The 27,156-nt window shown below is 39.1% G+C and overlaps 2 protein-coding genes across 3 annotated transcripts; one reads left to right on the forward strand and one right to left on the reverse strand.

Annotated features, from left to right (window-relative positions):
- The first annotated feature begins 152 nt into the window (after positions 1 to 152).
- pi4kab (phosphatidylinositol 4-kinase, catalytic, alpha b) lies at positions 153 to 27,133 on the forward strand. Of its 2 annotated transcripts, XM_042000099.1 has the most exons (55): positions 153 to 332; positions 1,570 to 1,686; positions 2,196 to 2,289; positions 2,578 to 2,666; positions 2,757 to 2,829; positions 2,912 to 3,174; positions 3,254 to 3,320; positions 3,940 to 4,088; positions 4,188 to 4,253; positions 4,363 to 4,459; positions 4,575 to 4,766; positions 4,895 to 4,995; positions 5,118 to 5,247; positions 5,941 to 6,070; positions 6,171 to 6,266; positions 6,372 to 6,555; positions 7,024 to 7,127; positions 8,490 to 8,658; positions 8,751 to 8,801; positions 12,655 to 12,763; positions 13,036 to 13,172; positions 13,249 to 13,382; positions 13,514 to 13,596; positions 13,685 to 13,755; positions 13,855 to 13,979; positions 14,068 to 14,149; positions 14,270 to 14,353; positions 14,551 to 14,640; positions 14,830 to 14,949; positions 15,800 to 15,814; positions 15,961 to 16,053; positions 16,157 to 16,313; positions 16,421 to 16,548; positions 16,637 to 16,795; positions 17,045 to 17,196; positions 17,313 to 17,420; positions 17,542 to 17,669; positions 17,752 to 17,910; positions 18,031 to 18,110; positions 18,242 to 18,441; positions 18,818 to 18,908; positions 20,169 to 20,336; positions 20,496 to 20,549; positions 20,640 to 20,760; positions 20,874 to 21,003; positions 22,735 to 22,878; positions 22,991 to 23,061; positions 23,218 to 23,324; positions 23,442 to 23,546; positions 24,932 to 25,057; positions 25,184 to 25,304; positions 25,445 to 25,604; positions 25,684 to 25,773; positions 25,893 to 25,976; positions 26,066 to 27,133. In XM_042000099.1, the coding sequence occupies exons 1-55, from the start codon at positions 234 to 236 to the stop codon at positions 26,115 to 26,117; spliced, it is 6,309 nt and encodes a 2,102-aa protein (XP_041856033.1). In that variant the 5' UTR covers positions 153 to 233; the 3' UTR covers positions 26,118 to 27,133. The 2 variants fall into 2 exon arrangements, with proteins under 2 accessions (XP_041856033.1, XP_041856032.1); XM_042000098.1 differs by lacking the exon at positions 15,800 to 15,814 and having other exon boundaries at positions 168 to 332.
- serpind1 (serpin peptidase inhibitor, clade D (heparin cofactor), member 1) lies at positions 9,430 to 12,351 on the reverse strand. The gene is made up of 7 exons (XM_042000100.1): positions 12,278 to 12,351; positions 11,841 to 12,107; positions 10,940 to 11,583; positions 10,713 to 10,861; positions 10,513 to 10,637; positions 9,863 to 10,007; positions 9,430 to 9,746 (listed from the first exon to the last, which is right to left on the reverse strand). Exons 2-7 carry the CDS (start codon positions 12,101 to 12,103, stop codon positions 9,555 to 9,557), a joined length of 1,518 nt encoding a protein of 505 aa, XP_041856034.1. The 5' UTR covers positions 12,104 to 12,107; positions 12,278 to 12,351; the 3' UTR covers positions 9,430 to 9,554.
- Positions 27,134 to 27,156: the final 23 nt, after the last annotated feature.

Below are 27,156 nucleotides of genomic sequence, written 5' to 3' on the forward strand. Positions count from 1 at the left end.
CAAATGTGACAACAGATGACACATTTCACGGATGGCGTTTCTTTTTTAGTCAAGTGGCATTTGTAAAATGATATAAAAGTTACTTGTGTATAAAGCACAACTGCAACTGAAAGCGCTGTAAGAGATTGACCCTACCGAGCTGCCGTACTGCGGCTTTCTCAGCGCTTGTTGCCACTACTCGTTGGCTCCTCTGCTTGCTCAATTTGTTGCGCTGGCTTGATGAACGGGTAAACATGTCTGTTATGGGAGGTGGAACGAGAGGGTTTTATTTCAACACAGTTCTGTCGCTGGCTCGGTCTCTAGCTGCCCACCGCCCTGCACCGATCGAAAAGGTGAGGAAGAAAAAGCCAGAGAGATGTTCCTTTTGACGAATGTAGACTAATTGCCTAAGTTAGTAAAGATAACCAACCAGATTGTCGAGGGTGTTGCTCCTCTTCCGCACAGGCGGTGGCTTATTTTGACCACAAATGTGACAGCCAGGGTACTGTTGGACAGCTGTGCGTGCGTCCATAGTTTCAAGAAACTAATGCGAGATCACCGCGGCAGTGTTTCCCTGTAACAGGAGGAGAAAGCGATGCAGAAGAAAGCGGCGTCGCTGCTTGTAAAGTGCCTGGTACTGCTGCATCAGACAAAGTAGTCAGGCTTGATGAGCTCTGCAGTCAAACAGGTTTACTGAGAGATGATTGAGAAGAGTGCATTATGTGTTTGTTGTAACTAACCTGTTGCCACTGAAGAACGGATACTTTCTAAAAAAGAAACGTATTTGCTCTTCAGCTCCAAACAATAAACAGCTGGCGTTATAAAATAATTAATGTGATTATTGAGGAACAGGGCGTTTTTTTTAAATGGTCAAAAACTAAATATGAAATATGATAGACATGCATCTAATGTAATCTGGATATATTGATCTGCAATATGTTGTTTTCTTAGCTCAGTTTTTAAGTAACAGGAAGTTCTGCATTTGTCCATATTCTCTATCTGCATTAGAAGAATCCAGCCCTCATCAATACACCTGAGCTTAACACCATATACTGTATTTCACAAGTCATGTCAGCATTGCAGTATTTAACAATGATACTGCATGCCACATGCTTTCCTAATACTGTGGAGCCATAATAAGGATCCTACAGGTGTCCAGAAATTTAGCAAAAATTATCAATAGATTGGATAGTTATTTCAAGCTATATCTTATGAGAGGTTTACTGAGGTTTACTCTGTTTTTTTGGTCAAGAACACAGAGATCTCAAGTCCCATGCATAAAGTTTCTGAACCTTAGGGAAGGAATTATACCTGTCTGCAGGTATGATACTACTTGGTTGTAATATAAAACAGAGGCTGAAAACGTTTTCCTTAAAAAAAATCACAATATGGACATATTTTATGAAAAAGCAATCATTAAAATTGTGAATCTATTTAATACTAAGTAATATGGGAACATGTAGTTACCTTTAAATAGAATTGTCAGATGTTAGGTAAGTGATCTGATAATGATTAGACTGAGAACTGTAATTATTGTATATAAGAGCTTTTAAATATGTATATCATATTGTCATGTTTGTGCTCTTTTAGGTAAAAAAACTACAATGTATGTGCCCTGTGGAAGTCCGTGGTGTGTTCACTTTAGATGTGCGCCGCAGAGATGCTGTTATTGCGCTGGCTGTGTTTCTAGTGGAGTCTGGCTTACAGGTGGGTGATGGTAAACAACTGATCTGTTGCTCTTGACACAGTGGTTTTGCTGTATTTCATATTGTCCTAATCATTAAAATTAAGCTTTTTGAATTATTGCATAGCCATGCTTTGTCTTTATGTAATTGGAGATTGTTCATATAACTATATTATTAGTACAACTTTTTGCTCCTAATCTCTCACAGGACTCCACATTTTCAATATCACCATGATAAGCTCATTTCTGTAATCTGATTAAGAAGGTGATTAGACATGCAGTTGACCATGTAAGCCTCTAAACTCATCACGCTGAGACATGGTGTGCAACGCTTCCTTGCTTTCTGATTGTGCAGAAGTGATCGCTTCACCTTTCTATCTTAATGCAATGACATATTGCCTTTGATCCTGATTTGACTGTGTTGGAATCCGTGTTGCCTTATAATTTAGAGTTGTCAAAGCTTGTCAGCTAAATGAAAGTCCTGCCAAGTTCAGTTGTTTGTGGTGTGTAATGATTTGCTTTTCTCTGGCAGCACAAAGACATAGTTGTTTCCTACTTGCTGACCCTTTTGAGAGGGCTTCCACGGGTCCAGTGGATCGAAGAAAGCTTGGGAAAGAAAGGAAAGGGTAAGAGGAATCCTCTTATATGGAGCTTTTTTATTTAACAATACGCTCTATTTACAAGGTGGCTGTGAAAACCCAGTTTTCCCTACTGTCTTAAGATATATATTAAGATAATATTTATCTGTAAATAACATCTCATAAAAGTGCAGTTTCCAATGGTTATTTATAAAGCTACGTAGGTCAGATACTGTGAACTTTAATTTTTCAATTCTAGTAGTTAATGCATTTCTTGTCTTCCTTGCTGCACACACACATTAAACTCTAGGACTTGTCTCCCTTTCTGTTCCTCAGAATTTCTCCCAGTTGCAGAAAACTTCAGCTTCTGTCTAGTGACACTTTTGTCAGATGTGGCTCAGAGGGACCCAGACTCCCGACAGGAGGTCAGCTCTGAAAGTCTAATGGTTTATCATTTGGTTGGGATGTATTTTATAAAAGTAATACGTTACTTATTGTACTGCTTTTGTCTACAGATCTTGAACACCATAATGGACGTATTGCAGGCATTACAGGAGATGTGCCAGTCACCTGATGATCATGACAAAGGTAAATACACAGATGCAAAACAAAACTGCATGTGTTCATCCCATAAAATGAAAAAGCTTCATAGTTGCTGTATTGCTTTCAGTCTTTCTGTGCAGGTATATTGTCCCCAGTCTACTTGGTATGACTCGAGCATTTGGCCGCTACAGCAACACAGAAGAGGCCCTGTTGTCCAAGTTGTTCCCCAAGGATTCGCCTCAAGTCCGCTGTGTCACAGAAGAAACGGAGGGTGTGCGCCGCAGATCGTTCAATGACTTTCGCTCTATTCTGCCATCCTCTCTGCTCACGGTGTGCCAAAGTGACTCACTGCGCAGACGCACTGGGACCAGCCTGGATTCCTCTGCCCAGGTTGGTGCGATCAGAAAAAGATATATTAACAAGTCAGAGGAATTTTTTGGAAAATGCTCTATAATGGCATATCTCATAGGTGTCTACAGACCCAGCAGGCCACTCACCCTGCTCTCCTACGACCCCTGGTCTACATTACTTTGAAGGTAAAAGTCAAGAAACACAAGCTGCTTTATATACATTTTTTTCACCAATTTCACATTGTATTCCCTCTGCTTGTCAGGACTCATCATTGTGAGCCAATAATATTATGCAACAACTTGCATATTTGTATGCTTACTAGAGGGAAATTGTATGCATGTACTGTGATACAGCAGTGTTGTGTTCAATAAAACATTTAAGCTGTGAGAAGAAAAATATTACACATTCAGTGTTTACCCCATTATTATAAAGCTTGAAAGGACATCGGTTTTGTCATTATTAACAGAAAATAATTTATGGCAGTTTCTTGTTATAGAAGTTGTAATTGTTAGATGTGATTAGACTTAATCACATTTAACCCTGTTTATTAAAATAAATAAGATTAAAATAAAAATCATCTGTAAATTTGAATACTTATTCTGCCTTTATCATTCACAGGTATCCAGAAAAATACAAAGGAAAGACAGATATGACATCTCAGTTTATTAAAGTGTAGTTCAGCAGTAATAGAATAACTTTGTTTCATGAATTTGAAATGTTACCCATTACACATTGAAAGAAACCAGAGGTATGTTGTCTCTTGCTGTATGTTTTTTAATGGCTTCTGGTCCCTTTGTGTCACAGGTGCCTATCTTCCAGACAGCAGCTCAGTAGACCCTGACTACTATTTCTCCACAGTCAGCTCCAGTTTTTCAGTGTCTCCCCTCTTCATGGGAGAAGGTGAAAATGAGGTGGAGGTGCCGATTGATCTGCTCCAACAGCTCCTTGGCATGGTGCAGTAGCCTACTACGTGTTAACTGAAATACCACCTCTTGCTGTCTCCCAGTCTGTAACTTAAATCTTTATTAGTTGTTTGTGTTGCTGATTTTCAGGTGAAAAAGTTTGTCTCCGACTCTTTCTTAAAGACTCTGGATAGCGTTATGACAGAAGTCATAGAGGTAATTAAATAACCATCACCTGTAAAACATTGTATGTGAAAATTTAATTATAAGGTATAACCAGTAACATAATTTTGTCTGTCATTGTCTCTTTTTGTTGGTTTTAAAGCACAATCCTGGACTCAACATCTGTTATAAAACCTTCAGTGACCCTCTCTATGTGTGTGTGTTCAAAATGCTACGGGACACACTGTACAACATGAAAGGTAAAGCGTCATTATTCATTCTGCATCAAAGCCAAAGAGCTCGATGATGTCGATTTTTCTTTTAGTAAGTTCATTGCTTGTAGTTCTTTGTCAAACTGTCATACTTGCCTCTCAGCCTTGCTGCCGACATTTGTGCGGGAGGTGCATGACTTTGTACTGGAGCAGTTCAGCAGCAGCCAGTCGGAGCTGCAAAGGGTACTTCATGACGCGGGGGGGCTGCCAGGGGAACAGAGCCCACTCAAGCTTCGTTGCCAAGCCAACGCCGCCTGTGTGGACCTCATGGTGTGGGCCATCAAAGATGAGCAAGGTAATCAATTGTACCAGAGCGAGCTGTGTGTGTGTTCTGATGTCATAATCAGAGTGATGCTGGATATGCTCATTTGTACTGATTCTGCTAATTTTCCTTCATGGTATGTCCTTTTTTGTTTTTATCAGGAGCGGAGAATCTCTGCACCAAACTCTCTGAGAAGCTTCAATCAAAAACCTCTAGTAAAGTCATCATTGCACACATGCCGCTGCTCATCTGTTGTCTGCAGGTATTATACTACAGGGTGCACTATCGGACAAATAATTGCCCATTGAAGTCAAATATAACACAAAACACTAGTCATTAGGTATGAATATCAATATCTTTAGACTTTTTTCTCCTCCATCTCAGGGACTAGGCCGCCTGTGTGAGAGGTTTCCAGTTGTTGCTCACTCTGCCACGACCTCGCTCAGGGATTTCCTGGTGGTTCCTTCCCCTGTTCTTATTAAACTGTACAAGTATCACAACCAGTACAACACAGGTACACACAGTACTCACTGATTACTCTAAATCTGTCTCTGAACTGTGACTCAGTACTACCATATTCACAGGCATGCATAGTTTAGTTTTAAAATATACAACAACTAATAACAGGGAAATTATTTAGGGTATTTTCTAAACAAATTCAAAGCCCTAACCATTATTTAATCAATTTAAGAGGTTTATTTGCTGAAAAATTTCAATGAGTGTCCTAAATATTAAATAAGTAACAGTATTAACAGTTGCTAAATTTCAGTTAATAAAAACTTTGTTGATTGAAAGTGAAATGATATTCACTTCACCTAAATTGATTTTCATATAACTTTTTTCTTTACTTAACTAAAACAAGTCCAGAACACAACAGAACAAATGATATATGCTGAAAGTAAACAGGGCTAAATTACAATGACCAATGTCAATAACAGTCAGCATCATGTCTGAGTCTCATGCATCATTGATCTGAACTGCAACAAATACAGACAACTGGAGATTCAATTGAGGCTACTGATTTTTCTGTGCTGTCTCCAGAGGTTACTGCCTTTTCATTGATTTTCATCTCCTAAATTCAAAACATGTTCTTTAAATTTGGTTCAGGCATTTTTTTCTCTCCCCAGGATCTCATTTTAAATAGTTTTATAAGCTTTATTATCTCTGTAATTACATTCTTGTCTTTGTTCTCTTATGTTTTTTAAAGGCACGGGTGAAATTAGGATAAGCGTGACCAACGAATATTCTCAATCCACCATCAACATACTGTCAAACAGGAAGGACCAGCCTTCCATGTACGAGCAGCTCAGAGACATTTCCATTGATAACATCTGCAGGTCAGCTATAAATCCACCAAGCAGCTGCGATTACAGACTAGTTTCAGAGGTTTTTACTTGAATATTGAATTTTAATATATATGTTGTTATCTTCCCTTAGATGTCTAAAAGCTGGTTTGACGATGGACCATGTGATCGTTGAAGCCTTTCTGGCCAGTCTGTCCAACCGTCTGTACATTTCACAGGAGAATGACAAGTGAGTTGGAAAGGAAAAGAACTGGGTTGTGTAGCCACCCAGAATATATCTGAATTGAAATGACACAAATTACAGTTTTAAAAATATAACTTGTGTTTCTGCCAGGGATGCTCACCTAATTCCAGATCACACCATTAGAGCACTCGGCCATATTGCCGTTGCCCTGAGAGACACTCCTAAAGTCATGGAGCACATCTTACAAATCCTTCAACAAAAGTTCTGTCAGCCTCCATCACAGCTTGATGTACTTATTATAGACCAGCTGGGCTGTATGGTCATTACAGGAAATGTAAGTACAAAGTCAGAGTGATTGCACAATTGTAGAGCAGCTTTCCTTCATTATTTGTGTATCTTGAAAAGAGATAGAAAATTTAATGAAATAGGAAATGAATGGACATTGTTTGTTTAATGCTGATATAATATCAAACTAAATTATATTCTGTGACTTAATGGGAGCAGAGTCACTCTTTCCTTATGCTAGACAGGCTAACACATTGTTATTACCATTCATTTGCCAGCTGGTGCTTACTTTCTCAACACAGTGTGCATTAAGAATAGGTTCCAGTTAACAAGTTGACACCACGGGGGTTTCACATGGTGTCTTTGATAGCTACAATTAAGTACTGTAAATGGATCTGCCTTTATGTTGGCAGACTTTGCTCAGTCTGGAGTATTATTTGGATTTTATCCTATTTTTGCTGCTTGCAGTCCTATTCCATGTTATCCCTGTTTTTTTTTCTTTTTTTTTGTCTTGTAGCAATATATCTACCAGGAGGTGTGGAATCTGTTCCAGCAGATCAGCGTTAAAGCCAGTTCAGTGGTCTACTCAGCCACTAAGGACTACAGAGATCATGGCTACAGGTCAGCCTCTTCTCTCTCAGTAACTCAAATGCAACGCGACTGCTCTAGCTTAAGTTTAATCTGTAAAATTGTAAAGTTGTTCAGATGTGTTAATCAGTTTATCCATATTTCGCTAAGTTATCTATAACTCTGTAATTTCTTCATAAAGGAGGGGATAAATTCTTCAGGAGAATAAACAAAGATGTGATGTTTATGCTCTCTGCAGTGCTTTGCATTAATTATTCCTGTCTTTCATTTTTCTTCTGCACCAACAATGTTCAACTCCAGCTAATTTTAGCTTAGATATGTTGTCTGCTAATGTTAATGTTCCATGAAACTGCTTACAAAGTTGTAATGCACGTTTCCTGTAAGAACAGAGGCTAGGGAAGGTTTCCCTTTTCCAGGAAATGCCAATTCACCTACTACTGGTTGACTCCCGTGGCCTGATCAGGCTCATCTCACCATTCTTGATCAGTTTATTGAAATTTGTAGAAAGCACTTCATTGAATGCAAAATATTTACAGTAATAAGATTGTTTTCCATGAAATGAAAAGCAGTAAAACACAATGATTTTCACTAACTGATTTTTTTTCAATATATTATTTTCATCAAATTGTTATTATTAGTGTGGGTTATTTGTTTATTTAGGCTTCAGACCCATGTGTGCAGGTAACATGCTAATCAATAATGGCTATTCACCTATAATATAATAACCACCTTTAATGTTAAGTTGGTCACTTTATTTTCCACATAAACAATCTTGACCCGTTGAGACGTGGTCACCAGTAGACCTCTAAAGGAATGCTGTGGTATCTGGCACCATAGCGTCAGATCCCTGAAGTCTTGCAGCTCTAAAGTGTGGGGCCTCCATGGATCAGATGCATTTTTCCTGTGCATTCTACAGATTCTTAGTTAGACTGAGATTTGAAGAATTTGGAGCCCAAGTCAGTCTCTTTAATTTCCCTGTGTTCCCCAAACTATTCTTGAAGTGTTTCCCAAACTATTCTTGAAGTGTTTTGGCTGTGTGGTAGGGTGTGTTACTCTGCTGACAGAGGCCCCGGTCAGGGAATTACATTTGCATGAAGTGATGCACCCGTAAAATGACTTATTTCTAAGGCTCAGAAGAAACTAAAAACATGAAATGGAAACAGTTTAAGACACTAAACCTTCAGTTTTCTCTAGTGATCTGTCATCTTGCTTCATAGCGACTGGGATAGGCTCCAGCCCCCACACAGCCCTGAATTTGCGTAATCAGGTATAGAAAATAATGTATAGAGAAAAGGATGGAACCTAAGCTTTACATGGTAAATTGATTTTACCTTCATGATTGTCAATATTAAAAAAAAACAAAAACAAAAAAACCTTTACCTTTTTCCACACAAGGCACTGCTCTCTGGCTGTGATCAACGCGCTAGCCAACATTGCAGCCAACCTACAGGGTGAGCAGCTGGTGGATGAACTGCTAGTGAACCTTTTAGAGCTGTTTGTCCAACTGGGCCTTGAAGGAAAAAGAGCCAGCGAGAGGGCCTCCGACAAAGGACCAGCACTGAAGGTACGTGCTTCACTGCACAAAGATCTAAACAGAACAGGAAACTGATAACAACCACATTGGCAAAATGTTAATGGCTCCTTATCTCTCCCAAGGCTTCAAGTAGTGCTGGAAATCTTGGAGTTCTTATTCCAGTGATTGCTGTGGTGAGTGCTTTATTTGCAAGTCAACATTAAAATTCCTGCACATAGCACATCTGAATGATCTACATGACTATTTAAGTTCCTGCAGATGAATCCAAAGTGTTAGTTAAGTTTTAACTTTATGAACAAATATTTACTCAACAAGCTACAGCAGACATCTGTGATTCTTGTTCACTGCTGAATGGTCTTGTATTTTTTTATCCATTTTTTTTCTTTGAATACATTTTGAACAACATCCAGTATGCAAGAAATGTATTCTGTAAGTTGCAGAAACAGGCTTACTATAGATGCTGTTTTGCATTATATTGGTATAGCTATAGTTTTAAGTATTTACATGCTAAATTCATGAAATAACTTCTTTTGTATTAAAGCACTTTATTTGTTAAAAAATTACAATGTAATTTCTCAGAAATGCTTGCCTGTTGCAAAATAGTGTTGTGCATTATTTTATTATCCAACGTTTTTTGCACTGGTCATCTGCTTTCTCTAAAATGAGTGTACAGCATTAGAGTGGAACAGTTGCATAATGTCGTTTTTTTGAGCATGCTTTTCCACCAGCCTTCTTGCAAATGATAAAACATTAACAGACAGATAACAAGCATTGTGTGAAATACGCAGACAGATTCAGCGCTTTGAGCAATATGAAGAATTTAAATGTTCTGTAAGAAATGACAGAAAATACATGTATGACATATGAACATGTAGACGTGTCTTTGTTCAGTAAAACATCTAATTTGTCATGAAAAGCGTATTTGTTCAGTTCTGAGTGGGGTTGACCACTCGGCCTATGAACACGAGGCAGTCTGTGCGGTGCTCGTAGATCAGGAAGAGGAACGGATGATCCACCGTGAATCGAATCTGAGAGGAAAGTGGCATAAAGCCCACTTGAGTCAGGGCAGCAGCTTCCGTCCCCTCTTCATTCACAGTGATGGTTCCCTGGTGCTTCAGCTGTGGAGCGAGATCATGTTTTAGAACATTAGGGATTACTGATTGCTTCTGATAAGGTGTCCATGGGACTGAATGACGCACAGACTTTTTAATGTGTCTCATCGATTTACTCTTACCCAGTTCATGGCAACTTTTTCAGAGGTCATCCGAGTGAAATCTCCACTCTCCTGGAATATGTCAGTGAGGCCCATCTCCTTCAAATTTTCAATCAGGTCATAATTTTGCTCCAGTTTAAAACGAGGTAACGAAACCTCACGAGTCCTGAGGGGAGACAGAGAATAGCGTGCTCATGATGTAACTGAAATTGTAGCTAAATCTAAACACTCCATATTTCTCCCAAAACCTTTAACTGAAAAACGTATTTCACTATATTGGTGTGCTTTCTCAGTATATGGTTTAGAAGAAAATGTTTGTGAAGCCTCTGGAATTTCCAGGATTTCTGCAATGATTACTCATAAAATGTGGTTTAAACTTCATCTGTGTCACAATGATGACTAATTCTGACTAATTTAACAACAAATGCTCATGGTTGTTATTCAAGTCTTTAGTGAACATGCTAAATATATGTGTTTAGTCACTGCAGGACTAAAAAAATGTTTAATATGTTGGTTTTTTCCTACTTTCTTACATTTTAGTTCCTTGTTCAGATTATCTGTGTACGCCAGATTATACTTCATAACTAATCAGAGAAACATGATAATTTAGGGTTCAAAAGCTTTTTAATGCTCCTGCATTCAGGTGTGTGTTGGGTGAAAATGCTGCTGACCTGTTTGTCATGTTTTTAAGCCACTTGTTGACAACAGTTGGTGAAATCTCCTGCTCCAAGGTCCTCATGCCAGTGATCTTCCTTGGCAAGGCAATGAGCATGCTGATGTTTCCTGTGTATGGAAGCTGAAGATAAGGGAGTTAAAAACAATACTCTGAATTGATATTAATTTCATGGTTGTCCTGTGTAAAGACACCCACCTGCAGGATGTCACAGTCCAGCTCGTGGTCAGCAGCAGCCAGATATTTTCCCTTGTTGGTCATCATTGGCACTCGCACGTTTGTCTTCTCATTAACTCGAAAGTTGCGGTAGTAAGTCATTTCCTTTGGGAATTTCTGCTCCCACGTCCCTGTTCATGCAAACAATAAGGCCGAAGACTCATACTGACATTATAAACTTCTTATGACAGTTGTTTCTTTCAGCTCACCTTTGAAGTACAAGTAGTTGAGCAGCATCAGTACCATATTTGGATCCACACTCTTAAGTGGTTCCTTGATCAGTCCTTTGGTCAGTTTTTCTATGCGACGATTGGCCTTGTCAATAAACGCACGCTCTCCGAAGTTGACAGACTGCGGCTCGGCAAAGTAATAAGCCTTGGTGTCTGCACGAAATGAGTCTTTCACTGAAACATCTTTCTTTACGAAAACATCATTGACAGAACGTAATGTGTAACCAAAGTTTCTTCTAAACAGCCTGTGCGTCAGTTTCCTGAAAAGCTTGTGCACAGTTGTGTTGTCATAGTGATGGCTAGCATTAACAAACGCTGCGAATCCTAGAGCTTTGTAGATCTGATTGTGAGTTTCATGTCCTGCCCCTAAAGACATCATCCCCATAGCGATGGAGATCCCAGCAGGTGCTAGCAGGATGTTGTCAGTCTGGTTTACGTCGTTCCGGAGGCTACGATAAAGGTTAAAACCAAAACGGGCATTCACAATGTTGAGGCGCTGAAGGCGAGATTGACCATGGAACAGCCGGAGGAGTCGGGCCCGGCGAATCTTTGGGTCAGAAGGTTCTGCAAAGATGTCGATGTCTGGGGCTGGTGTGGCAATCTCGTCTATCTCATCCCCCTCACTGAAAAACAGTCACTAATTTGTCATCTAACCATTAAAGAGGTAGAATTACTCTGTTTTGGTTTTGGATATTAACTTCTAGACAATTTAATTACACATATCTTAATATCTGCATCATAATTACTAATTTATTGTTTAAAAAAAAACAATACAAGTTCATAAATGCTGAAAATAACACACTAGTCTTTTTTTTTTTTGCTCAACTACTGCACACTAAACTTTCTATAATCAACAGAAGCAAAAGCGACTAAAACTTACATGTAGTCATCACTGCCCGCAGCCAGGATCTTATCAAAATCAATATAATCTTCATCTTCAAAGCCATCAAAAATTAGGTCATTGGTGACAGTGTTTTCTTTGTGGAACTCCAAAGGAATGGCCTCAACATCCACCGCACCACCTGGTTCTAAGCCTCTGGCGTCTGGTTTAGGGTCACTGAAGTGAGTACTGATGTCTTTGATGCCAGCCAGGGATGGACCAGCCAGCAGGCAGACCACAGAAATCACAGTGATGACCCACATTTTGCTGGCAAAGACAGAAGAAGTGAACATTTAGGCAACTTGATGATCTCATTAGCATTTAGATTTTAGTAATCAACACTATTAACAATGTTGGAATAAAATGATGTGTTTTTACAATGATTAAAAAGATATGAAATCATTTTCTTGAAGGTATCAGTCTGTAAAGTGTCTTACCTTTACTGTGTCCTGGTGGGAAGTGCTGTGTTGCTTCTGTTTGTATGAACTTTGATGTGGGTTTCTCTTGAACAAATAAACCAGATCGAACAGTCCAAAAAGTCCTCTGACTAACAAAAATATGTTAACTCTTCACAATTCAGCTCATTTGTTAAACAGTTATTGTAGATTAACAGTTGAAGGGCTACTAGTGTGGTAACAAATTATTTATATCTTTTTGTCTAATTTCCAAGTTTTTATTGTTGTCCAGAATATCCATTAAGATGTGGTTTGGTCCTTTTACTATCATCGCCTTTGATATTGTTATCATTTGTGTTATAGAACGTTAATAATCTATATTTATCACCATTTTCCTGTGTGTTATCTCTAATTAACAGTTGACTAGACGGCTTCCACCAATCAAAGAGGCCAAACCCCGCCTCCAGAAGCTGTTCAGAGACTTCTGGTTGTACTCTGTGGTCATGGGTTTTGCAGTAGAAGGATCAGGTAAGAGAGAGAGTTACTAATATCATTATTTTTTATTTATGTGTTTGCAAAAAAGGCTGCACTTCAGTGTTTTCTCTTATAAGATCAATACAAGCTATTAATAAAAGTGTCATAATCTGAGTTTGCTTTAGTTGCCTTCAGTTCCACATGCAACGTGGAGGTTTTATTTTAAGTAAGATAAAGTTAGATGTGTGGCACCTTCAATCATGATAATACTCAAATACAGCCAGAAATATACTTACCAAGAGTTGTTGTATATATTATCCTTTCAGGGCTTTGGCCAGAGGAGTGGTATGAAGGGGTGTGTGAGATTGCTACCAAATCTCCTCTTCTCACCTTCCCCAGTGGAGAACCTCTTCGTTCTGAACTCCAATACAACTCAGCTCTGAAAAATGACACTGTGACACCGGTATAGTTCTTAAAATCTAGACATGTTTATTTCTTTCTCCGAAGTAGTTGTTTGATTGCCAGTTTCTGTCCTCCAGGCCGAGTTGAGTGACCTGCGGACAACCATCAGCAACCTTCTCGACCCTCCTCCCGAAGTGTCTGCCCTCATTAGCAAGCTCGACTTTGCCATGTCAACATACCTCCTCTCAGTCTACAGATTAGAATACATGAGGTCAGCTTAACCATCATTACAAATCAGATGGCATTTCTTGTCTTTTTCTTTTCAGATTTCTAAATATATTGAGGATGGAGTGGGCAGCTCTTTCATATCTCTCTTTTTCTTGTTTTTTGTTTTAATGCCAGGATGCTGCGATCCAATGATCCTGACCGGTTCCAGGTCATGTTTCGATACTTTGAGGACAAAGCCATCCAGAAAGACAAATCTGGTGAGGGTTTTATGCCTGAGCCCCTTTGATTGTCTTGTTCTTTAATATGTCTTATTTACTTTCTAACATTCCATTTTAATCCTCACAGGCATGCTGCAGTGCATTATTTGTGTTGGCGATAAGGTATTTGAGGTCTTCCTCCAGATGATGGCTGAGAAGGTTGGTTATTAAAGCAGAAAGAATGATTTAAAAATCTAGACAGCTTATGGAGCACAAACATAACTTTTCCTGCAATGGGGTAAAAATCTGTGTATTTAGGCAAAAACCAAAGAGCATGAAGAGGAATTAGAGCGGCATGCTCAGTTCTTATTGGTCAACTTTAACCACACTCACAAGAGGATCCGTCGAGTGGCAGACAAATACCTCTCTGGTTTGGCTGAGGCGTGAGTTGCAGTCAGTTAATAGCCTTTTTTGCTTTCAGCTGATTCACCTCCATTTATATTGACTTTCATCTCCCTCAACCTCAAACAGATTCCCCCATCTGCTTTGGAGTGGTCGAGTTTTGAAAACCATGTTGGATATTTTGCAGACACTCTCTCTGTCTCTAAGTGCTGTAAGTATGAGAAGAGGGCTGGAATAAACAACACTGCCAGATTATTGGCTTGAATTTCATAATAAGGGAAGTGTTTAAATAAGTGTAACTGTAAAATTAATTAGCATATTTTTCCCCAAGGATATTCACAAGGATCAACCATACTACGACATTCCTGACACCCCACACAGGATCACTGTACCTGACACATATGAAGCCAGAGAGGTGGGTTTGTGCTGCCATTCTACTTGTTGCCACTAGAGGGTGGTGTACTGTTGAATTTAAACTGCAATGCAGCAATGCATCTAAAAAAATATGAGATTTTAGTTGGACTGTGTGGCAGATTTCTTGTTTTATAACTAAATTGTGGCCCTCTATTTCTTTATAAAGCAGTTTTGTAAAGCATATTTATTTTCTTGCAGAGTATAGTAAAAGACTTTGCTGCTCGCTGTGGTGAGATCCTGAAAGAAGCAATGAAATGGGCCCCTTCAGTCACAAAGTCCCACTTACAGGTTGGTTTACTTACCTTTCAGTCGGAGAGCTAGTATCTGATTACATTGTACCTCCTTTATGTATTTGCATTTAATTAAATTAACATTTCTATTGTAACTAAGCCAGTCATCATTGGGTTTAAAGAGGATTTTCACATGCATGTTTTATTCATGTTTTGACTTTCTTTCTTCATTTTTGTGTAAATGCAGGAATACCTGAACAAGCATCAGATCTGGGTTTCAGGGCTGTCCCAGCACACCGGCCTCGCCATGGCCACAGAAAGCATACTTCACTTCGCAGGCTACAACAGACAGAGCACCACACTAGGCGTGAGTCAAAGTTGCACATTTATTCATGTCTATACACACTAACCTCCCAGATCACCACAGATATTGTCCTTTAGGCATTAGATTCACCCCACATTAAGGAGGATCAATGTATGAACAGTATAATGTAATCAAAACTTTCTTAATCCAGTTCATCACTCATACATTAAGAAAAAGCTGTAGAGACCTATTAAATATGTGTTGGGTCTGTTGTAAGGCCAGTTACCATTCTTTTAGAAGCTGGAGAAGTTTCTCTTCTTGAAACACATAAACAGAGGAGCACTTTTTTTAACCAGGAAACACCACAAACTTTAAAACTAAAACAGTTTACCAGTGGCAAACAGTTGCACTCCCGGTTTGTTGGTTTGGAGCTCATTAACATTTGCCCCAAATTAATGGCTTTGTTAACAGGAATAATGTAGCTGCTTTATGAAAGCCTTTGCTGTTTTGTTACTGAGCAGAAGTGTCTTGTATCCTTTTTGCACATATGTTTTATTCTCTATGAGCTCTATACAGTTGCTCTGTAAACAATTGAAGTCTCTCTAGTTGTTTACAGTACTGTATATTTATGTGTGCATGCTTACCAGTGTGTGCGACATTATTGTGCTTGCTCTGCATTTCTCATATGTTCTTGGCCTTGCATTCTGCTATATCTGTGTTTTCATTTGCTTCATTTGTTATATTTTGTCTTTATTAAACTGCACCGAACTACCTACCTGGGTGCTTGGCTGGTTTACGGATTTGCTGGTTACCTGGTTACTTACCTGCAATGGACGGGTGGGTTGGTTGGCTGGTTGCCCATTTGGCTAACTGGTTATGCTGATGCTGTCCTCCACGGTGTGGCCAACCATAGGCTGCTTTTCCACAGGTTGGTCTCAACACTAAACACAGAGCCAGGGCTCAGGCATGCTACTGCAGTTTTTCCAGAAGTGTTACTGTACAGCTATCTATCTTACTTTCCAGATTTGTGACTGTTTGGCCCTAAGTGGCACCTAAATTGTGTTTCCTAATTAGACGACTCAGCTGACAGAGAGACCAGCATGTGTGAAGAAGGACTATTCCAACTTCATGGCATCACTCAATCTACGAAACCGTTACACAGGAGAGGTAAAGCTTGTAATTTGATTAGCTGATGTGCTTTTCTACAGACACAAGACACAAGATTTTCTACAAACATTATGATTCACAGCTCTGTTATTGTCCTATTTAGGTGGCCGGTATGATCCAGTTCTCAGAGGCCACTCACAGCCAGTCAGATCTTAAAAAGTTGATGATCCATCAGATGACCACTGCTCTTGACACAAAAGACCCTGAAGCCTTCACTCAATGCATGTTCAAGATGGCCGCTCTTCTCATAACTACCAAAAGTGACTACCAGCTCTGTCTCATTTAGTTATCACTTATTTTCAACTTTAGTACAAGTTGTTTAGCATTAAAGTTCATTTAATTTAGATAGTTTTATCTTATTTTTCAGACTATGATCCACAGCTGCTGCACCATCTATGCTGGTCTCCGCTGAAGATGTTTACAGAACATGGCATGGAAACTGCAATTGCCTGCTGGGAATGGCTCCTGGCTGCACACCATGGGGTGGAAGTGCCAGTATGTACATTCATCACTTATCTTCAAGCAGTATGAAGAAGGAATTGGATGGATTAGCTCTAAAGCTATGTTTTTTTTACCCCTTTAGTTAATGCGTGAGATGGCAGGAGCTTGGCAGATGACAGTCGAGCTGAAGATGGGCTTGTTTTCAGAGACTCAAACTGAGGCCGGCCCCCTGGCTGTCTCAGAGGAAAGTCAACCTGCACCCTGTGTGCCTGATGTCATCCCCCACTTCCTCTGGATAGAGGTCAGTGACTGAATGAATGAATGGAAAAATAAACAAATAAACAAATCAGTAATGAGAGTCTCCTCAAATTAAAGGCAACATGTATTGATTACTTGTTTCAGGGAAGGAGAGGACCTGACAGTCATCTATACTGACACTGTTTAGCGATGTGCCTGTCAGCTGCCCATTGCAGTTCCTCCTTTTAACACATATTACTGCAGACACACACCAAAATAATTACTTCATTACTTTCTTTCATTCCTTTTCCAGTTTCTGGTGCAGAGGTTTGAAATTGCCAAATACAGCAGTGCAGACCAGGTGGAGATCTTCACCACCATTTTGCAAAGATCTCTGTGTCTTAGTGTTGGAGGAGCCAAAAGCAGCCTGAACCGTCATGTTGCTGCCATTGGACCAAGATTCAGGTAGCATTTCTTCTTGTCATTATTGCAATCGAGCAGGTTAATAATGGACTAAATAGTAGCACTAAATACTGGATCCTAAGCTGAAATTCTGTGATTTCACCCTTTCTTTGTTCCAGGTTGCTGACTTTGGGTTTGACTCTGCTACATGCGGATGTCGTGACTAACGCCACCATCAGAAATGTGCTTCGAGAGAAAATCTATTCCACAGCTTTTGACTACTTCAGGTGGATAAAAATCTCAATTTAAAATCTTCTTCCTTTTTTGTGGTGGGTAAAAAAAACTTTCTTTTTAGTGAGATTTATTTTCTTTCCACTTAAAACTTTGCTATCTCTGATTTTTTTGTAGTCTCGCTCCAAAATTCCCCACTCAGACAGATAAGAGGCTGAGAGAAGACCTATGTATAATGATCAAGTTTTATGCCAGCCTGCAGTCTGACAAGAAATATCTTACAGCCAACCAACTGGTTCCTCCAGGTACACTGCGCAACAAAATGATGTTTTTAAATTTTTAATAAGACATTTGCCAGAGAGATTTATGATTTTTATGTTTGTCTAGATCCCCAGGACATGTCGGTGAACAGCTTGTCTGTAATGGCAGTAACAGACAGCCGCAACAGTCTTGATGCAGCGGTTGGTCAGAGGCAGCAGGTGGCTCAGGGATGGATCAACACTTACCCTCTTTCTTCTGGGATGTCCACCATATCCAAGAAATCGGGTAAAACATTCAGAATATTAGAAGTAAATTTACTTTAATGTTTTTTTATTGCAAAGATGATCAATGTGAAACTTAACCTTCATCTACTTCTTATCATGTATTGCCTCTGTGCTGTTTTAGGGTTATCTAAAAAAAGCAACAGAGGCTCCCAGCTACACAAATATTACATGAAACGAAGGACTCTGCTACTGGCTTTACTGGTATTTATCTTTTGCCACTCTACTTTTGCAAACAAGTAGTAGTTAAAAGAACAATAAAGAGAACCGCCACACTTTGAACTTCAGGATGCAGTCAAAGTTCCCTGTTTCTGACAGTGTGTTTTCCTCCTTAGGCTAGTGAGATCGAGCGCCTTACAACGTGGTACAACCCATTATCCACTCAGGAGCTGGCTATTGCCACAGAGCAGTCGGTGGAGACCAGCATTGCTAACTGGAGATCCAAATACATCAGCCTGACAGAAAAACAATGGAAGGACAATGTCAACTTGGCCTGGAGCATTGCACCTTACCTCGCCCTGCAGCTGCCTGCCAGGTACAAAGACAAACAAAAGGCAATGCAAGTTTCATCTGAAGTACTGAACTGCACATATTATACATTTTTTCTTTTAAAAGATGAAGTACGTTTAATTAATTTCAGATTATTGTGATTTCTCTTGCCGCAGGAACTTGATAATGTAGGCTTCAACAAATTTTATTTTTTATAACTTTATTTCAAATTTGTAATCTTACACTATTGAGTATGAAACGCTATAAATTCAACAACAAATGTTCCAATGTTCTGCCATTTTTTTCTGATCTTGTTGCAACAGATATAAATAAATATAAGTACAGCGTGTTCTTTTTTTTTTTTTTATAGACACCTTGTTTGATCAGACATACACTTATTGAGTATTGTATTTGTTTTTCAGATTTAAAAACACGGAGGCCATTGTTTCTGAGGTGACTCGTCTGGTGCGAATGGATCCAGCTGCTGTGTGTGATGTTCCTGAAGCGGTCAAAGTGAGATTTGTGTGCTTGAAACTAATAATAAACCATCAGCAAATGACTATATTAAACAGAGTTTGATTTATAATATTGATATATTATGTTTTATAGATATATTTAAAATAACTTGTAAGTATATTTACTGTAGAGAGGAAGAAAGCATTAAAAGGAATTCTGTGTGTGTAAAGTCCAGTCTTTAGTGATGTTCTTAGTTAAACAGAAACCCATATTCTTTGAAAAATAAAAGGGCAATCACAGAATCCTACAGGTCACTTTATTACAATAAACATCGTTCCCACAGAGGCAAAGAACCCAGAAAAGTTACAGGATTCTTTTTTTTTTAAACACCTGAGTTGAGTGCACTTATAAAAAACTTACCAAATCTGTTCTACCAATGTCAAACAACTTATTTTGCTATTGATTCTTGTTTGGTTGTATTTATTGGATTGGATAATCGAAGTCTGAAGAAAGAACAGTTTTTTTTTTAACAAAGAAGGGCCTCAGTAGCATATGGAAGAAAAATACACAGCCACAACAGCCTGGCACTTAATCCTCATGCTGGTCACCAGCTTGGTCACACACTGCTGTGGGATGGCATCCCATTCTTTAACCATTCTTTTTTTTTTAAATCTCTCTTTTTTTTTATCTGCATTATGGGGGAGTGGTTGCCTAGTGGTGACAGAGGTGGGCTTGGGTTTCGAGATCCTGACTTCAAGTCCCCGGGCTGGCAGCAGAGGTGAACCACTGCGGGCCCTGAGCAAGGCCCTTAACCCCCCAACTGCTCAAATTTCTGTGTTTCATAAGATATGTACTGAAGAATAAAGAAAACAAGAAAGATGTGTGCAGCTTCTGTTAAACTGCACCAAAGGTTAAAGATAAGCAAAAAGTTTTAGCCACTTAAACATTTCCTTTTAAGCTGCTGTTTTGTCACATGAGTAATTATTTTGTTTTGGTATCTTTCTCCAGTCCTCTTGGTTTAGTTCTGCTCGAATAAACTCTTAATGAGCCCCATACCTGCCCAGAGAAGAGGCTGGGGAAATGGAGCACAAACATCCCCAAAGAGCACCTCAACTTGCCAGATAATCTGCTTTGACATCTTCTACTTGTTTATTTCGTTTGTCTTAGTTACTCATAAACACAGTATCCTCTGGAGGCTAGTTAGCACAGATTAACAACTCTTAGATCTAATCTTGTGATGCATGCTGTACACTGAGAGTGATGTATCATCTGTAGTGTAAATTTTGGCTAAGTTGAACCTTTGACTTATTTCTTTAGTTCCTGGTGACGTGGCACACAATTGATGCTGACTCTCCAGAGCTGAGTCATATTCTGTGCTGGGCTCCGGCAGATCCCCCAACTGGACTGTCATACTTCTCCTCCATGTACCCCCCTCACCCCCTCACCGCTCAATATGGGGTCAAAGTGCTTCGCTCCTTTCCTCCTGTATGCGCATCTCAACATTAAATACAAATCATCGATCATTGTTGTTATGCATTTATTTTTACTTTTAATTCAATTAATTTGATTTGCACACATTTAAAAGTAAAGTAAAAAATAATTTCCTCTTATTCATGTTAGTAAAACTTTTTCTACTGTTTCTAGGATGCTATTTTATTTTACATTCCTCAAATCGTCCAAGCCCTTCGTTATGACAAGGTAAATATTACATTTTCTGGGGCAGTGGATGCTTTTTAACCCCTTATGAGGCTGTAATTCAAGTATTTTCTTTATGCTATCCCACTGTAGATGGGCTATGTGAGAGAGTACATCTTGTGGGCCGCTCAGAAGTCCCAACTTCTGGCTCACCAGTTTATTTGGAACATGAAGACCAACGTATACCTGGATGAGGAAGGAAACAACAAAGATCGTAAGATAGTCACCCACTCTATCTCAATCTGACTCATTGTGAGCACATCAGTACCACAACATCAGAACATGAAAAAATTGAAAATGATGGTCTTGTCCTATTTTTCCCTGCAGCTGAGATCGGTGAGCTGCTGGAACAGATGGTGGAGGAGATCACCGGCTCGCTCTCCGGCCCGGCCAAAGACTTTTACCAGAGAGAGTTTGACTTCTTCCACAAGATTACCAATGTGTCAGCCATCATCAAGTATGAACACTCTTTATTTTTATTTAATTTTTTTTTTAAAATCCCTACGCATATGTGGCAGCTGTGGTTGGTAGCAGCATGTTTTCAGATTGTCCATCTTCTCTCAGGAGTTTGGCAGTCAAAAGTAATAGTCACTGTTATCACATTTCAACCGATGGGAGCTGATACGGAGGGAGCCTCCTAAAACCAGTTTGCTTTAGCTTCATCATTTAGTCACTTAAAATATATGTTCCATCACTGGTTTATTTAGTTGAACGGCATTTGTCTCAATTTCCCAACACGACATGTTTTGATATCACCTGCAAACTGCAAATGTTTGAATGACCAAATATTTCTCAAAAATCATTTTGATTAAAGTTTAAACCATAGTTGTTTACATGAACAATAAATGACTAATAAGTTGCACATTTACATGCTACAAAACATTAAATTAAAATGAAACATTTTTTAATTGGTGAAAAAGAGGTTGACTTGCTAATCTGCATAAAATTGCAGAAAAGAAAAGGAAAAGGGAAAAATATACACCCTGTAAATGATTTTTGTTTCTGTTGCTCTTTTTGTAAAGGCAGTAAACTCAAAAACATAAAGGCCTCTGTCTCTCATGGTCTGTGAAATTGGATCTTCACAGCTCAGTTCACTCTGCGGGTTCCTTGCAGAATGTAGAAATCAGGTCATGTTCATCTTTAACTTTTCTATGTTCCTAACAGAAAAGTTACCTCTGTTGCAGATCAGTTTTGTTTTACTGCTACAATTGGAAATGCACATTTTACTCACACGTTTCAAGCATGCAGAGCCAAGCCAACTTTATTTATAAAGCACTTTACAACAGCTGCCCAAGAAAGTGCTGAGAAAGAACAAGCCACCCAAAGAGAAAGAATCATTTGAAGTTTTTTGTTGAGGATCATATTGTCAAACGATTTACACCACCACCCGCGAGCTGATTCATTCTAAAGGTGCAAGATTGGATCAGCATGTTCTGGCTGTTGTGTTGTGTACACAGGGCATGTTTCTTCTGATCGGTAGAACTAGACTAGGAAATAGCCAATTAATAGTAATTAATCATTTTTTTTCTTGAAAAAGATTTCTGCCTTCTTTCTTCCATAACTTCCTTTTTATGCAGTCATTATCAGTAACAATAACATCTTATCTAAATTGTAGATATTGAAAGAAAAGTCATTTAAAAAATATAAAAGTTGATGGCTCAGAGCTTTTACATCAACCTTAAAGTTTTTACTTCAGTGTAACTTTAGTCAAACAGATCCCTATAGCCAAGATGTTTATGAGCTGATTAGTTTTTCCAAGATGTGTTGCTCCTTTTCCTGTTATCTTAATCCCCTTGTTGTTCATTAATTTAACTATTGTTTGCTCCTGTGTTACTGTGATGGTGCATTTCTCTGCATTACCCTGAGTTGCTTCTGCTTATTCACCAGTGTGGACACTCGGCTCATGGGTCTTCCACACACACATTGTGTTATGTCAGACCACAAGAGGGTGACAAATTCCCCTCTGCTCTCATTACGTTGCTAATTGCAACAAACCTGGAGAGAAACCTCTGTTGTTGTCGCTCTCTATTACTCCCAGTTTTCTCCTCTGTGGACAGCAGCAAAGCCTGGCTGTCACTTGTTATCTAGAGTCATTCATTAAGATGCCCATAGATGATTCTTTCAGTCACAGGGGTTTATTCATTGAAGTGTGGGAAATGTTTAAGTTGTTTTTGTTTGTCTGTGTCAGACCCTTTCCCAAAGGGGAGGAGAGGAAGAAGGCCTGCCTGGAAGCTATGTCACAGATTAAAGTCCAGCCTGGCTGTTACCTTCCCAGTAACCCAGAGGCCATAGTTTTGGATATAGACTACAAATCTGGGACTCCCATGCAGAGGTGGGCCTTAGGTTTGGCTTATATTAAGTAATAAATGAATTTCCGTAACAAAGAAATGTGAAAAAATTATTTAAATGGAAAAAAATAAATTGCTGTTTGTGCCTCTTCTTAGTGCTGCCAAAGCTCCATACCTGGCCAAGTTCAAAGTTCGAAGGTGTGGTGTCACTGAGCTGGAAAAAGAAGGTACAGTTAGTGTTAAAGGTTTCCTCCACACATGTTCACAAACAGATTAAAACCCCCTTTTTTCTGTTCTAATAATGCATTTCTACGTGATATGCAAGGTTACCTTAGCAGATTAAATGCTCCTTAATTTTGTGCATCATGACCTCCTCCCCTCAGGTCTGCTGTGTCGCTCGGACTCTGTAGATGAGGGGAAAAGTGAAGAAGAGGACAAGAGAATCTGCTGGCAGGCGGCCATTTTTAAAGTTGGAGATGACTGCAGACAGGTCTTAGTATTACCCTCCTGTCCACGAACTTCTGACTTTGTCATCATCTATCACTAATCTTTGACCTATTTCAGCCAGATGCCTCTTCTTTTACCATTTACTCATTTGTTTTTGCAGGACATGCTGGCTCTTCAGATCATCAGTTTGTTTAAGAACATCTTCCAATTGGTGGGCCTGGATCTCTATGTGTTTCCTTACAGGGTGGTGGCCACTGCTCCTGGAGTAAGCTCTTATAATGCTTTACTCCTTCCTCAGTGCTCTTCATATCTCATAAAAAATATAGGAAAATTTACTACCTGAAATTGAACCAAGCCCCATATATGTATACAGTGGTCCCTCTTTAATCGCGGGATTTACGTTCTAAAAATAACCCCCAACAGGCGAAATCCGCAAAGTAGTCAGCTTTATTTTTTACAATTATTATAGATGTTTTAAAGCTGTATAACCCCTTACCACACATTTATACACTTTTTTCACAAGCATTAACATTTTCACACTTTTCTCTCTTGTTTAAACACCCTCAAAGTTCAAACCTTCGTAGAAAAATAAGTCCAGTATTATAGAATGAATGCAGAACAAAATGCGCTGTAAAAAAAAAAAGAGAAAAAAACATGCAAAATTACACTAAAAAAATCCACGAAACTGCGAGCCTGCGAAAGGTGAACCGCGTTACAGCAAGGGACCACTGTATACATACATATTTATTCAGACAGGCGTGTATATACAGGCATATATATATATATATATATATATATATTCATTCATTCATTCATTCTCTGTACAGCTTAGTCCATTAAGGGTCGCAGGTAAGCTGGAGCTTACCTATCCTTATCCTAGCATTAACAGATGAGAGGCAGGGTACACCCTGGACAGGTCACCAGTCCATTGCAGGGCCGACACGTAGGGATAAACAACCATTCACACACGTAGTCACTCATAGTCATCAATTAACCTAACATGCATGTCTTTGGACGGTGAGAGGAAGCCGGAGTGTATACATATATATATATATATATATATATTTATATATATATATATTCCTGGACTGCGATTGTACAGATTATCCTCCTAGCAAGACATGAGTTTCCAAGTTGTACTACAACTTTCTTTTGTAGTAAATGTAATATTAGATGTTTATAATCCACTTGTTTAGAAATGGGCTCTATAACAACGTTAACTCTCCATGTTTGCACGTTTGAAGTATGCTGTGGCTGTTAATTTTAGCATAGCTAATTTTGTTTCATCTGTGAGATGAGTCTGACCTCTGTTCCATGAACTTTCACCCCCTGAGCACTGGCACACGCTTGTGCAAGCCATTTGAATCCAGTTTGTGGCCGCTGCAGTCTGCTGTTTAGTATTTGTGCTGATCCAATAATACACACCTCAATTATGTTAAAATGGGGATGTTTGATGAACCAAGACTAAATCACTCTTAATATTACACATGAAGACAATCAAACTAAAGGTCCCGCATTATGCATATGCCAGCCCTACCCAACATATAAAACTAAATCTGTAGCAGTCAGGGGTCAGCTCCTTATGTTCAAGTGCAATAACTGCAATCACACTGCTTTCTTGTTTTTCCCTGTTTTTTAATGTTCCATCAGTGTGGAGTGATTGAGTGCATCCCAGACTGCAAGTCTCGTGATCAACTGGGCCGACAGACAGACTTTGGCATGTACGACTACTTCAGGAACCAGTATGGGGATGAATCCACACTCGCGTTTCAAAAGGTAAATGCCGTAGAGCGCAACCTCACATGGCCTTTCCGCATCCTACACTTTGAGATTATACAATATTCATCAGTGCTTTTCTTGCCATGAATTATCTGATATTCCCTCCATGACTTATTTTCTCAGGCACGGTACAACTTCATCCGCAGTATGGCAGCTTACAGCTTGCTGCTCTTCCTGCTGCAAATAAAAGACAGACACAACGGCAACATCATGCTGGACAGCCAGGGCCACCTCATCCACATTGGTGTGTTCTTGTTTTTAAACTGTTTTGCAATTTTATTGTAGATCAATAACTGACACATCAGCACTGTCAGACATTCAAATGATCAGACAATCTTACACCATGATGTTTATGTACATTCTTGTGTTTTTTTCTGTTTTTAGACTTTGGGTTCATGTTTGAAAGCTCTCCTGGTGGGAACCTCGGCTGGGAGCCAGATATCAAGCTCACTGATGAAATGGTGATGATCATGGGGGGTAAGATGGAGGCAACACCATTCAAGTGGTTTATGGAGATGTGTGTGAGGGGATATTTGGCTGTGAGGTGAGTACATAGACACTGAAGACCTTCTTAACTGCACAGTGAGGATGTAATAACATAACATATTTCTCTGGTGAATCAGGCCCTACATGGATGCCGTTGTGTCCTTAGTTAACCTCATGCTGGATACTGGCCTTCCCTGTTTCAGAGGACAGACCATCAAATTACTCAAGTGAGTTGTACATGTTTGTTTGAGTTGTGTTTTTTATGCCACTGTAACAATGAATTAGCCAATAAACAGGTTTTCATCATTAACTGATGTAGGTCAATTGTGTTTTTCTCCACATCTAGGCAGCGATTCAACCCAGGTTTGAGTGAGAAAGATGCAGCTTCCTTCATCATTAAAGTCATTCAAAACTGCTTCCTCAGCAACAGGTTGGTGCATTTTATTCATACTTCATTCTTTTTAATGCTGTCTTCCAAAAAGCATTTGTCTGATTGCTTCTTTTTTTTTATTTTAACAGGAGTAGAACCTACGACATGATCCAGTATTACCAAAACCAGATTCCATATTAAGCTTGTGTGCCTATGCATGTGCATATGTTGGCTGGTTCATAGTGTGTACGTGAGTTTGTCCGTGCGTGTGCCTTTGTTAAATTTGCCACTGAAGATTGTGACTCACCATTTCTGCTGGTTGTTGGATATTGTCCTTTGTGTTTGCTTAAGCCTCTTGTTTCCTTTCTAGACACACTGTCTTCAAATGAGTTCACTGTTCCCCTATTTATTTTTGTTCTGTTGAAATGAATTTTATCTTAATTATTATACTATTGCACTAGCATCTTGACCTATGTGTAGTTGGAGGAATAACTCATGGTAATCTGCACGTTCAATTTGTGCCAAGTTTCTATACAATATTAATGTTTATGAATGTGGATTCAGTTGATTTTAGATGGGGTTTGAAGTCTAAGTGAATACTTCAAGTAGCTGAAGTAGAGTGGTTTCAGTTCTGACCAATGTGGCCTATTCTGTCATTTTAAACTTGACTGTACTACTGTGCTTTTTGTTTTTAATTGACCAGTCAGAGTTCTTTGATCTGTGGCATGGTACTCAGCTTGTATGTAACAGTCAGATATGATGTACAGACCATGGATTACTCTTTTTGTGTTGTGGGGTTTTCCTATTTAAACAGAATTAATGATGCACACAAGCTTTGGGAAGCACTGAGGCTGAGTTTTGTACATTTAGCATTGCCAAATGGGGAGGAGAAAAAAATCATGCACTTAAATCAAACTTTACTATTGCTTGTGGAAAAAGTTAAGGCACAGTTCAAATGTTGGGCAGTTGCATGAAGTCAAATGATAACTTACATGTAGCTTGAGTCCAATGTGGCTTTCTTTGATAATCCAAAGTTGCTGTGCCCCATGTCCATATGATTAACTTAAAAACTTCATGTGATGTTACTGGTTGTAAAGATTTAGCTTCTCTTTGTAATATTTATATCCATGATCCATTTTCTGTATCCTTTTCTATCTCCATGCCTTTTGGATTAGAGTGCATGAGATATTAAATCAAATAAAGATCTATTAACTTGATAAAATGTCTGTATTTTTTTCTT

Source organism: Melanotaenia boesemani, chromosome 11, assembly GCF_017639745.1.
Source record: "Melanotaenia boesemani isolate fMelBoe1 chromosome 11, fMelBoe1.pri, whole genome shotgun sequence".
In the NCBI taxonomy this organism is placed as follows: Eukaryota; Metazoa; Chordata; class Actinopteri; order Atheriniformes; family Melanotaeniidae; genus Melanotaenia; species Melanotaenia boesemani.